The sequence below is a fragment of the Neofelis nebulosa genome, chromosome 15, assembly GCF_028018385.1.
Source record: "Neofelis nebulosa isolate mNeoNeb1 chromosome 15, mNeoNeb1.pri, whole genome shotgun sequence".
Lineage (NCBI taxonomy): Eukaryota > Metazoa > Chordata > Mammalia > Carnivora > Felidae > Neofelis > Neofelis nebulosa.
The window spans coordinates 31,973,706-31,987,277 of NC_080796.1; the positions used below are offsets into that span (position 1 = coordinate 31,973,706).

The window sequence follows — 13,572 nt, forward strand, 5'->3', positions numbered from 1 at the left end:
CACGCTTCGATTGGTCGGTGGCGCGCAGCCCCGCCCCACTCCCTCCGAGGAAATAAAAGCCGCGGTAGCTGCGCCTCCTTGCGTGCAGTCCGATAAAGCTCAGGTTTGCTCAACGGTGCCAGTCGCGCCTCTTGCCCCTCTGCCTCGTCGCGCTCGCGGCGACCGCTGGAGCCCATCACCATCCTCCCCACGACGTGCTGCTCTGAACCCGCAGCTATGTGCCGGACCCTGACCGCCTTCCCCACCACCTGCCTGGAGAGGTAAGAGAAGCTTGTCCCATAGAGCTTGCCAGCCGCCCAGAGGAAGAAGTCCTAGTCCCACCAGTCCTTAAGGAGTGGAGTGGCAGGCTTGGGGACCGGGTGGGCGGGAGAATGAGACTCTACTGACTTGAGAGGAGAGGCAGAGGTCACCTTAGTTCCACGTTCTCAGATGCTTCCCTTAGAGTCCTAGAGACGCCACGGGCCAAGAGAAGGGAGGAGGAAAAACAAGGGGAAGTGGAGGGACCACTGTTTACTGTTATAGCCCAGCCTCTGACAAATGGCAGTCCTCAGGTGACCTGCCAAAGATCGGCTACACGAAGAGCACGTTGGCATCAGCAGGCAGAACTGCCTTTCTAGTTTCTTAAACACTGGGTTTTCATTCTACAGCCCAGATCTAGGAGCATGAGTCCCCTGGCCCTGAGAAGGCAGGGAGGTGTGTTTTGGGTCCACCAGTGAGGGATGTGCCCACTTCCCAGGGAGCTACTCAGCCACCTCTAGCCCTTGCTGGAGCTGGTGGCTGTGAAGGCGAAGGCAGGAATCAGTTTCCACAAAGTTCCAGAAATATTCATGACAAGCCTAGAGGGTGCCGAGCTGCATTCTGCTAATCAACAGGCACAAATATAGATTAGTGTGACTTAAGTGGGAAAGAGGCCATGTATGCTGTGCTCTGAACCCAGAAAGTGTAAGTCCTACTGAGGAACAGCTGAAACATTACTTTCATTGTTCTGGGTTGGTGATATTAAGAAGAGAAGCAAAGTTTAGGCCCTGGGAACAGCTGAAGGTTCCCAGGAACCCTTGAGGCTGGAAGGTGGGTGGCACCGGCCCCAACTCTTCTGGGACGCCTCTTTGCCCTGGCTGAGCAAATGGGGAATCCTCCCATGTGCCTGCTTTGTCTTCCAGAGCCAAAGAGTTCAAGACACGGCTGGGGATCTTTCTTCACAAATCAGAGCTGGGCTCTGATACTGGCAGTGTTGGCAAGTTCGAGTGGAGTAGCAAACACGGCAAAGAGGGGTGAGTCCTGCTGGCCGGCCTAGGGCCCTAGAGGGGAGGGATCCAGATCGAGGAGAGGAGCCACAAGGAGGAAAATACAAGCAGAAATTAGGACGTGTGAGGGTGCATCTTGGTGACCCCTTCCTGAGGATTTTAGTGAAGATTCCTGCTGGTCTGCTATGGGTGATTGGGTCGGTGGCTCCAGGGTTCTCGGCCCACCGACAGATATGTGTGCCCAGGGTGGAATGTCTAGTTACCAGACTCCTCCACCTGCAGATGTCACTGTCTCTGCAACCAGGGCTAGGACAAGGTCTAAGAACACTTGAGGCTTTTCAGTCAATGACTTTACTCCCATTAGTGTGCACTTTGCCTGTAAGCCCTTTCATATTGAAAATCAACACTGCCAGGTGCTGCTCTAGGCTCTGGGGTTATGGGTAGACTTAATCTCTATTCCTGAGGCCCTTATTTCCACGAGGGGAAATGTAGAAAACAAAGCCCACGGTCAGAGGAATAGAAACAATTTTGGACTGTGAAGAGACAGTCTTAGAGTTATCTACTGAGGACTAGAAGGCCCCTGGCTTTGGTTTCTCATTACTGAATTAATTGTCCCCTACAAAAATACCTATAGCCTCAACCAAGGGTTGGAGGAGTCTGCTCCAGTAATCACTTTGTGTGAATTCTACAACCTCCATGAGAGTTCTGGCTAGGATTTATGCTAGGCATTAGTTTGTTGATTTTTTTTTAAGTAAAATCTTTGCGTTTTGTTTTGTTTTCTAGCAGAAACTTCTCAGAAGATGTGCTGGGGTGGAAAGAGTCATTTGACTTGCTACTGAGCAGTAAAAGTGAGTAGGATCCTGTTGTGTCCATCCGGGGGTGGCACATGTGTACCCATGTGCTTTGGAGCCAGCCTGAGGGATGCTGAAAGCGTGGGCAAAATAATAGTTGTAGTAATAATAATAATGATCCATCCCCTAGTGTGCCAGCCTCTATTCAGAATACAAAGGCAGGTCCTTGTTCAAGAAAATTACATCCTAAAAATAGAGCCATTAACTACAATTGCTGTCTTTCTTCTTTGATTCCTCGCTGTCCCACTGTCTGACCTGTCTCTCCCTCTCTCCCCTCAATCCCAGATGGAGTAGCCGCCTTCCATGCTTTCCTGAAGACGGAGTTCAGCGAGGAGAACCTGGAGTTCTGGCTGGCCTGTGAGGAGTTTAAAAAGCTCCGGTCGGCTACCAAGCTGGCCTCCCGGGCTCACAAGATCTTTGATGAATTCATCCGCAGTGAAGCCCCAAAAGAGGTCAGAGCCTCCACATGTCCTGTGGACCCTCCACCTGCCTGCTCCTTCCCCACTGAGAACTGGGGGTGGTGGGTGTCCATCAGGGCAAGGGTTGAGTATAGAGAGTGATCTTATTTTGCACAGGCATGAATGGGCTTCTGTGGCTGGAGACTAGGAAAACCAGGTTCTGTGCCACTCATGGGTGCTGTTACCCTCAGACTCGCTGATGGGGCTTAGAGGGGTTGGCAGGTGTTTTGGCTTTGGTGCATACCTGCTTTTGTAAACTAAGCCCTTATTAGAGGGTTAAAATATACAAGTGGGGAGACAGGTCACCCTAGGGACCTTGTGTGACCTGCTTCAGTCCCCTGGCTGACGGTGCCTCATGCTGGTTGGTATGTGGTTGGTGAATTTTTCCACCTTCCCTCAGGTCTCCATGGCTGGCCTCAGCGTTTGGTAAAGTGCACGGGGCCACCTTGTGGAGAGAATATAGTAATACCTTGCTTTTGTATCCTATTTTGTATTGTATTTTCTGAGCACTTTAATTTTTACCACATTATTCCATAAAAAGTTATTGAGCACCATTTACATGCAAGGCACTGTTATAGTTATTAGAGACATAGCAGGGACAAAAGTCTCTACCCTAATGGGAGAAGATGACAATAATGGTGAAATACATAAATATATGTCAGGTGATGGTGCGTGTTTTGATCCAAACAAAGCAGGATTTGAAAGGGAGCACAGGGGGCGCCTGGGTGGCTCAGTCGGTTAAGCGTCCGACTTCGGCTCAGGTCATGGTCTTGCGGTCTATGAGTTCAAGCCCCGTGTTGGGCTCTGCACTGACAGCTCAGAGCCTGGAGCCTGCTTCAGATTCTGCATCTCCCTGTCTCTCTGACCCTCCCCTGTTCATGCTCTGTCTCTCTGTCTCAAAAATAAATAAACATTTAAAAAAAAAAAGGGGGGAGCACAGGAGTACCGGATGGGTGGACGTGTGAGGTCTTTTTGTTTTTACAAAGGGAAGTGATGGGTGGGCTGTTCCATAAAGTGACATATGAACAGATAAGGGAGGGAAGAACATTCTAACACAGGAAATGGCAAGTGCAAAAGCCAGAGAACACATGTCCTAGTTACTACGAACCAGGCAGTGAGCCCCTGTGGAGCACGGAGAGTGAGGGAGGGAGAGTAGGAGATGAGGTCAGACAGGTGGCCAGATGTGGGCCTAGGTGGCCCTGCGGGCCCAGCATACACTTTGGCTTTTCCTCTGAGTGACCAGGGAAGACAACACTGCTGCTGACAGACTGACTTGAGTTTGAAAAGGCTCACTGTAGCTGCTGGCTGGAGAATAGACCACAGGAGTGAGGGTGGAGGGGAGAGACCAGTTAGCAGGCTCTGACACTAACCTAGGAGAGAGGTGATGGCGAATTGAACCAGGACTGTACAGAGGCAGGGATGAAATGGGATTGGATTTGTATATATTCTTTTTTTTTTAATGTTTGTTTGTTTATTTATTTAGAGAGTGAGTTCATGAGAGAGAGTGCGTGTGAGTGGGGGAGAGGGCAGACAGAAAAGAGGAGAGAGCATCCCAAGCAAGCTCCACACTCATGACCATGAGATCATGACCTGAGCCCAAATCAAGAATCAGAGGCCCTGGATTTGTATACATTCTTAATATGTTCTTGATAACTGAGAGATTTGACAGCAGATGCTGGATCTGAGGTGGGGACAGGCCCACAGTTGAAAAGCCAATTAATGGTCAGCTCAGGAGACCCCAGCTTCCAGGTTCACAGTCGGGTACCCCTTCCACTGCTGCACCTGCCCGTCAGGCCCTCCTCGGCCCCCTGACCCCTTGACCCCCTCGCCTTGCCCACTCTCCACTCACCCACATTGTTGCCCTCCTTCCCACAGGTAAACATAGACCACGAGACCAGGGAGCTGACCAGGACGAATGTGCAGGCCGCCACAGCCACTTGCTTTGACGTGGCTCAGGGGAAGACCCGCACCCTGATGGAGAAGGACTCGTATCCGCGCTTCCTGAAGTCACCTGCTTACCGGGACCTGGCCGCCCAAGCCGCGGCCGCCTTGGCCTCTCCGTCCAGCTGCGGCCCGGTGGAGCCCTCACACACCTGAGCCTTGTGGCAGTGAGGAAGCCAGCCAGGAAGAGAGGTGGAGTCGCCCATCCCTGAGGCAGGTTCTGCAAAGCAGGCCCGAGAGGACAGTGAAGGAAAAAGCCCATCTGGCCGCCTGTTTTGGAAGCAGCGCCCTCTCCTCTAGATACTGTGGGACTGAATTCTGTGCAGGAGTGGGTCCCCCCACCGCCCGCTTCCAGGACCAGCAGATAGGGCTGGAGATGAGGGTTGTGTGGGGCTCTCCGGGGAAAGGAAAGGTGGTGGTGGAGTGATCATTGGCTCTTGTTCTCCACGGGGCAGGAAATATTCCAGCCTGGATAAGGGGAACTTGTAAACGAGAGAGGGGAAGACCACCAGATCAGCTCTTCCGCCTGTTGAACAGCTGACTCCGATTGCATCCTGTTTTCCTAGTTCCCAGGCTGTCCAGGACACAGAAGGGCATTCCCAGTCTGTCCCCTTCACCTCTGGGCTGTCCGAGGGTCGCTTAGCTTGCCCTTCTTAACATTCCCGTGTCCAGCCTCACAGTCTTATTGAGGCTGGAGAACCAATTTGATGCTTTCCCCAAGCAAGAGTTTTATACCTCAAAAACTGGCTTTTTGAGCCCCTTTGCAAGTCAGTAGAGAGCCTGGAAAAGGGGCCATCTTGCGCCTGTGAAATTAATCTTGGTGCTCTTGGTGACCTTTGTAGGTGGTCCCTGACCCTGTGCCTGCAGCAAGGTCCGCCTGTGAGCAGGGCCTGTGGGGCCTCTTGCTGGGCTGTGCCCTCTCGTGGCTCCATGCTGCCCTTGAACATAGCGCCCATGAGGAGGCAGGTGTGGGGCCCCTCAGTGAGTGGCTAGCCCAGCTCTTGGGCCCAGCAGGGTGGAGCTAGGGAGAAAAGGGTCATGAGAACTCTCTTGCAGTTTCCAAAAGTTCCATTGAAATCAAGCCAGTATTTTTTGTGGGTGTGAGAACAGGGAAAAAGAGCCGCCCTCAGTGGAAGGGGAGCCTTGTGTTTCTTTCCTGTGGATGTGAGGTGCCCTTACCAGAGTGTGGGGGGAAGTCGGGCCTGGAACCGAGATGGCCCTCGGAAGACTTTAGAAGCTGGGAGTGCAGCTGGGGGGAGAGACTGCTTGGAGGAGGCGGACTGGGAGAAATCAGAACCTGCTTGTCACCTCAGGGCAACACCAAACACCTATTTTGTGGTGAGACTTCTGCACGAGCCCGGGCCACGGAGGCAAATGAATCCGGCAGCCCCGTTATGCCCCAGGAAAAGCAACACTGTTCTCTCTGCGCTGTGAGCTCCTCCAGGAGAAAATTATTTAAGTATAATGTATTGTTGGTTTTGTGACCATTGTCATAGCATATTATTTTATTACTGTTGTGTGGTTGCTGTTGTTATTTATTATTATTGTAATTTCAGTTTGCCTCTGCTGGAGAATCTCAGCAGGAACTGGCAGCCTGACTGTCTCCCTCTCCACCAGACTCTACCTCTACGTGCTGGGAACCTCTTAGCGCCTGTCAGGGACTCCTCACTGGTTAAATATTTATTTATTGTTGACAATGGAGCTGGTTTCCTAGATAGGAATGTGTACTCAATCCCTGTTTCCCTGTTTTAACATGTTATATTCTTGTAGAATAAACATAAAGCCCAGATATGAGATTCTGTCTGCGGGGGCTGTGCGGTCTGGAAGAGGTGAGGAGAAACGCCATGGAAAGCCTTGTGGGGGAGCTGGCCTCCGGAAATCCCTCAGGGCACGAGGGAGAGCTTTTGTGTTCCCGGCAGAGGCACAGGGGAAAGACCCATGTTTGTCTGGTGACTGGCAGAATTGATGAGGAGGGGCTAGGTGCTAAGGGTGGCCACCAAGATTGGTAACTTCCTTCAGCTGACGATGGCCCCAGCTGGTGTCTGGCTGTTGTGTTGATTGGACCCTGTCAGCCTGCTGTCATTTCGGAGCCCATGGCCTTTGCCTGGCTGACGCAGCATGAACCATTCCCAACTCTGCCTCTAACAGACACACAAGGGGTGGGACTCCTCGGTCGAGTAGCCACATGTTTTCACTTAGGGGGTGGCTTTTGGGCATCTTCACTTTTGCCCATTCTTAATTTGCACTAGAATTGCATGCACATTCAAAGGATTCATATTTCTAAAATAATTTCGTAGAAGTCTTTGAGATGAGCTCCGGGAAGCCACTCTGTCTGCAAGGCCGCTCCACTCCAGGGGCTGAGGGGAGTAAGGGGGTTGAGCTGGGCTTGCAAGAATCTGGGGGTAGGTTTGCAAGGATCATATCTGCTCATCCTTTGCCAAGAGCCTATTTGTTCCCTTTGCTTACCCTACCAAAACTCTGCCCCACCCCGTTACCAGTATTTAAACTTTTCTTCTCCGTCGAATTATCTGTTTGTACTCTGCAGTTTGTTGGCTTGGATGTGGATGATATCTAGTTGAAAATGTGGGACAGGGTGAGCTCAGGGTCCCCCTAGTACTGTCGGCCCAAGAACTTTTCTTGAATTATCTGTTTGTACACAGATCTGGACCTGCTATTGACTTTTATTTCTCCCCTATTGTTAGTCTGAGTTAGTGGCCAGACTCGGGGTATGACGGGCAGAAAACCTATTAGATTCGCACTCTAAACCCAGATCTAAGGGGGCAATTCTGTGGGCAGTCCTAGGAGGGATCCGGACCTTAGGGCCAGAGAAGATTGGGTCAGATGCTGTGGCAGGCCCTGGTCCCATTTGGTCCCTAGGCCAGCTCTGTGAGGTAGGTGTATTAGCCTATAACACCAAGGAAACTGAAGTTTGTGGGGCAAGGAATATGCCCAGGGCAGCTGGCTCGAGAGAGCAGCAGAGATGAGCTGTGAGCCCAGTTACATCATTGGGGGGGTGTCCAGTGTGTGAGAGATGGGAGGAGGGATGTGATGGATGACAAGAAAGATGGGTCCCCAGGGAGGCGGGGAGCTATCCACATTGTCCTCTTCTTACTTTCCTTCCATCTCTTCACCTTCTCAGGAATCTGAGTGTGTCCACTGGGTGCCTGGCAGAAAACCAAAAGCAGTAACTGTACTTTCACCAGAAAGTAGCCTCATTTATTTCATAGCGGGTGGGGATTCTGAATGCGGCTAGACACGGGCACACATTTTTTAAGCAGTGTGGGTGGTCAGTAGGAAAAGGCAGGTGTAATCAGTGAGTGAGAGAGAAACGAATGGGGATGGGAGACCTCCTATACCTGCGGTGTGTGCCGCAGACCCCACAGTCCAGTGAGACCATCCTCAAGGCTTGTCCCCACCCCACTAAACCTCCCTCTCAAATGAAAAGTGGCCTTGGCTTCCGTGGTGTGGCTGAAGGTGGCAGGTACACATCAGAGATAAGAATAGCTCTTTGCTGGGGCACCTGGGTGATTCAGTAGGTTGGGCGTCTGACTTGGTTTTGGCTCAGGTCATGATCTCATGGTTCCTCAGTTCAAGCCCTACATTGGGCTCCATGCTGACAGTGCGGAGCCTGCTTGAGATTCTGTCTCCTTCTCTCTCTGCCCTCCTGCATGCTCTTTCTCTCAAAATAAAGAAAAACAAACAAAAAACACACCTCTTTGCTGACCCAGGTGTCAGGCTCAAAACCGTCCCATGCTCTAATGATTCTCTGAGAGTTTAAGTGACTTCTTGAAGATCACATTGCTAAGCAAGTGTCTCTGGTATCCTTAGCCCCTTCCCCAGAGCACTCTAGGCTTTGACTCAGCAGGCAAAGCATTTCCTAAGTGGGAAATGCTGGCCTCCTAGGCCTCTGTCGCTACTCTCTCCCCTGTCCCTTGAAAACAAATCTGTCACAGTTCCCAGATCTGCTGTTACTGTCTCGGGCTTCCTTGCTTCCTCATCCTGGACCATCTGCCTGCTGTGTCCTCTCCTCTCATCATTGCTTTCCACCGCGTCTACTCAGCTAGGGAGGCATCTTCCAGAGACCAACTCGAGGATCTTTCTGGGAAGCCTTCCCCGAACCTTTGGGTCTGATTACGGATGCCTCTCTTTCAATGTACCACAGCTGCTCATAACTGAATTAGAGCACTTAGATCCCTGCTTTCTGCTTCTCTTTACCTGAGGGCAAGCTCCTGGGATTAGGCAGGTCTTCCTCCCCAGGGCCTCGCCTATGAGCATTCAGGAAATGGCTCTTGAGTTAATGATTAGTTTTAAATCCAGCAGGAGAAAAGTTTAGATTATGGTTTCCAACTTCCATCCAGATCCGTCCCTGGATGTCCCACAGGCTCTTCATACATAACACATTCAAAACCAAGGTTATCATCATCCCCCACCAATATGCACTGCCTTCTGTTTCTCTAACCCTGATATACACAGGGGCTGGCCACCCATTTTTCAGGTTTCTCCATCTCTTCCCTATGTCATCGCATCCAGTCTTGGAAATGGGTTGAGTCCAGCTTCTCCTTCCCAGGCTCACGGAGACCTCCTTAGAGGAGCCTTTTGTCCTCTCCAGTCTGAGCTACAAAGACAGCTTTCCACCTGGTCTCCCTCCCCGTCCTCTCCCATTCATTTCCCACACTGCCAATCTTCACCCATAATGCACAGATATGAGCGTGTGATGGCTGCATTAAAATGGCTCACCTTTGTCTACAAGAGAAAGTCCAGATCTGACCATGGCATCTGAGGCTCATTCTGAGCTGAACCAAGTCCCTCTTCTGACCTGTCCTCTGCCCAGATGGCCTTTACACACATGCTGCTCCCTGTGCTGGGAATGCCCTCTTCCTCTTTTTTTTTTTTTTTTTTTAAATGGGGGTTTTGGGGTGAGGAGGGAAATGCCTTCCTCTAAATCCAACAAAAACATCACCTCTTCAGTGAAGCCTTCCCAGATGTCAACTGCACAGAGTTAATCTCTCCCACTTCCGTGATTCTAGGACACACTCTTTTTTTCACTCTGTTGTACATACTGCATGGTGCAATTCATGCTGTTTTCCTTCCCCTAAACTGGTCTCTTCAAGGTCAAAAGCCATATCCTTTACCTTGATAAGATGGGACCGGACAGATTGCAGCAAAATGGTTCACAGCTCTGGCTGTGGAGTCAAAATATTTGGGTTGGAATCCTGGCTCATTTGCTTTATGACCTTGGGAAGTTATTAAGGTAGTTCCCTCACAGTAAAATGAAGATAATAAAAGTGCACCCCTCTTTGGGAACCTTGAATGAAATAAGTGTTTGGCACTTATTTTCCCCTGAATGTTAGTTACTATTATTATTACCTGATCCCTAGTACTCAAAACAGTGCCTTGTACACGGTGGGCATCAGATAGTAATTATTTACCGACTTTGAGCAGATTGGAAGAATCAGGATTCCAAATCTACTTTTCTTTCAAAAATAGTCCAACTGTTCCAGTATTGTATATCATCTGATGTGCAGAGTATTACAGAATTTCAAGTGAGGAAATCAAGGGTTGAGCCATTCATCAACTCGCTCAACCCCCCTCCCCACCCCAGTCAGCTAGTGCTGCTTCCACATGGTGCTGTTGTTGCTTCCACAAGACTGCCAAGGATCCCTGGCCCATCTTTCACCCTCTGCTGCCTCCCTGTGGCCATATCAGGCAATGAATACTTTTTCCCTATTGCTTGACTTCGGCCATATTTTGTTTGGCTACTTCCTTTGCAATGGTATCCAAGAGGTATAACTTATAGTTTTGTTTATTAATGCTTTTTAATAAACACGTGAAATTTTAATATGAATGAAAATTATTAGCGTAACCTTTTTTTTAAAAAAATTTTTTTTTAACATTTATTTATTTTTGAGACAGAGAGAGACAGAGCATGAACAGGGGAGGGTCAGAGAGAGGGAGACACAGAATCTGAAACAGGCCCCAGGCTCTGAGCTGTCAGCACAGAGCCCGACTGACGCGGGGCTCCAACTCACAGCCCTCAGGGACCGTGAGATCATGACCTGAGCTGAAGTCGGCCGCCCAACCGACTGAGCCACCCAGGCGCCCCAATTAGCATAACTTTTAAGACAGCCCGATGGGTACAGGGTTTAGAACAAGATTTCTTTAGTGAACTTTAGTCAATAGGGCTAAATTAACTTTAAAAACTGAAGCTCTTAGGTGAAGAGAGAAAGGTGTTCAGGGCATATTAAGGGCTGATCTCAAGGTAATTCCCTTTTACTGAAACTTTTAAATTGGTCCAGCTATTCAAATTGCTTTAGGGAAGAAAAGAAATTTGAAATTTAAATAACGGAGGAAAGATCCCAAGGGTGAGGGATGTAATGCAGTTAGCTGCTAGATAATGGAGTTTGAGTCTCCATCATTTAGAAAAGATACCTCTCGACTTACAGTGTTGGTGATTTCCAAGCTTTGGAAGGAACTTAGACGAGGATTTGCTTTAAACTTTGAGAAAAGCAATGCTGTGTGGATTAACCTTTTATTTGTGATGGGCCCCCACTTAAGAAAGAGTTCTCTGCTGGGGAGGATAAGTGCCTTAACTTATCCCATCATGCCCGTTCCAAGAGGCAGTTTCACAGACAATGTAGGGTCCTGCTTTAGACAGCGGGCTCTGAAGTCAGTCCCACACCTGCTACTTCTCAGTGGAGTAAACTTCAGCCATTACTGGATTTCTCAGAGCGTCACTTTTTCCTGTAACCTGTGAATAACAATAGTACTGGCTTCACAGGGCTTTTGTGATGACGGAATGAGAAAATTTATGACAAATATTCATCACAGTGCCCCACAGGCAGTAAGTGCTCAACAAATTGTAGCTGCTTATATGCCATAGGCACTATCCTAAGTGCTTCACATATATTCATTTCTGTAACCCTCACAACCTTCCTTTGAGGTCACTACTGTTATTATTATCACCATATTACAGATGTAGAAACCGAGGCCAGAAGGCTTAAGGAAATTGCCTAAATTCAAAGAGTTAGCTAGTTCTATATTAGTTAGCTATATTAGTTAGCTGTTGCTGCATAACAAACCATTCCAAGACTCCGTGGCTTCAAATAATAAGGCTGTATTATTGCTTATGAGTCGGTGGGTCAGGTAGGCACTTCTGCTTATCTGGCCAGGCTCAGCTAATATCAGCTAGGCTTGTCTTTGCATCTGTGATCTGCTGGTGGTCTGGTAAGAGTTGGCAGGTCTAGGATGGCCTTAGTCGTACATCTAAGGATTGGTTGGTTGTTGGCTTGGGCAATGGTGGTGTCTGGGCCCTGTGTCTCTCTTACCACCCAGCAGGCTAGTCCAAGCTTCTTCATATGGTGGCAGGGTCCCGAGGGAGTGAAAACATGCTTAGGCTTGGAACTGGTGCACTATTACTTTTGCCACATTCTACTGGGCCAACCAAGTCACGGGGCCAGCCAAGATTCAAAGAGGGGAGTAACGAGAGCACTTAATGAGAATTCCAGTATGAAGTTAAACTGTGAAGAGCATGGGTGAAGGGAAGATGGCAAAAAAATGTGGCTCTTTTTTGGTAATTATTCTATTATAGTGGGAGAGTCGGCTTTGAAGCGAGGCAGCCTGGTTCCGGTGTCCTTGCTCTAAAGCATTTTGGAGACTCAGTGCCTTGACATCTGCTAGCAAGAGTCTTGCCATTTCCTGCTCCTAAGCATGGAATACCCTGGCAACAGCCTCTATTCAATGGCAGGTGCTAGGGAGTTTCTAGCTATGCTAGCTGTTTCGTCTTGCCCACATTTCTTGCTACTCCTTTGTTTATTCCTTCAGAATTCTGCTTTATGATCACTTGGGTCATGAGCATCCTGTTTTTGTTTGTTTTGGTTGCAAATTTTAATTTCTGATTTTAGCCACATCTCTACTTTCTCATCTGTTCTTAACAGGCTCACAGAATAGGTGAGCTGCATGATTACTACAGTCAAAGGAAAGCAAGGAAACCTAGATTTCATTAGCAAAATTGTGAGGAAGCTGTGAGAACATCAGTCATGTATTTGATTCAACTCGACCCCATTGTCTTCTTGCCAAGATCCAACAAGAAGAGATTCTGGTAAGTAACATGCAGTTTAGTCGCACTTTAGGGCTAATCCTTGCAGCCTTGGGGCTCTTTCTGGTCCAAAGAAGGAAAGGGGAAGGACCCTGTGTCCCCATCCTAGCATGTTGTGTGTGGAAAGGGGAAGCCCAGGGGATGGAGGGGGACATCATGATATGTAGCCTTGGCCTATGTTTCTCTGCATGCTCTTGCCTCAGTTTCCCACTCACTTCTGGACCTGCTTGCCTCTGCTCTTGGTGGCTCCTTCTTCAGAGTCTGGAACTGTGCACCAGCCTAGTGGCTGGCGTCTCTGTGAGCAGAACGAAGTCTCCTCCTACCAGGCCCGCTGTCACACTCTACCTGTCTCTTGAGCCACCCCCTCTTTGCTTCTCCTGGTTCAAGATGGTCAGGAGTTTGTCTCCCCAGCAAGACTGGATATTCCTTGTGGACAGGAATATTTCCCACTGCAGCACTGAGTACACAGTATGCATCTCAGTGCGAGGAGAGTGGCAAGAACCGAACTTCTAGAGCAGAAAGGAATCTTAAAAACCATGCTCCACGAGCATGAGGCTCGACGCGGTTAAACCATCCACCCGCCTGAGGTCACTCCCCTAAACAGCCACAGTGCTGGCTGCAGGACCAAGTCTCCAGACTGCCATCCTGGTGCCCGCCTGAGGAGGCCTCCGTGCCTCGGGCAGTGAGTGAGTTGAGTATGCCCACATGAGTGAGGGAGCTTGGGCTTTGGGTTTATCTAGCTTCTCTGAGCCACAGGTTCATCATCAACAGGTTTGTTAGGGGTCAACTGGGGTCATGTCACTTGTGAAGCAATGGGCAGGGTGCCTGGCACACAGTCAGAGTTCAATAAATATGCATTTACCACTCATTTCCCTCAGAAAGGTCGGGATTTAGAAGAACATGTAAAGATGGAGCTGGAAGCGGTGGCCTGAAAGCCTAAAGGGCTGAAAGATGAACAGCTCTATACTGGACGTCAAATTAGC

The 13,572-nt window shown here is 49.4% G+C and overlaps 1 protein-coding gene across 2 annotated transcripts; it reads left to right on the forward strand.

The window, feature by feature from the left end:
- Nucleotides 1–74: 74 nt before the first annotated feature.
- RGS16 (regulator of G protein signaling 16) lies at nucleotides 75–6,288 on the forward strand. Of its 2 annotated transcripts, none has more exons than XM_058701580.1 (5): nucleotides 75–260; nucleotides 1,161–1,271; nucleotides 2,028–2,092; nucleotides 2,381–2,547; nucleotides 4,429–6,288. In XM_058701580.1, exons 1-5 carry the CDS (start codon nucleotides 217–219, stop codon nucleotides 4,648–4,650), a joined length of 609 nt encoding a protein of 202 aa, XP_058557563.1. In that variant the 5' UTR covers nucleotides 75–216; the 3' UTR covers nucleotides 4,651–6,288. The 2 variants fall into 2 exon arrangements, with proteins under 2 accessions (XP_058557563.1, XP_058557564.1); XM_058701581.1 differs by having other exon boundaries at nucleotides 2,031–2,092.
- The last annotated feature ends 7,284 nt before the right edge of the window (nucleotides 6,289–13,572 follow it).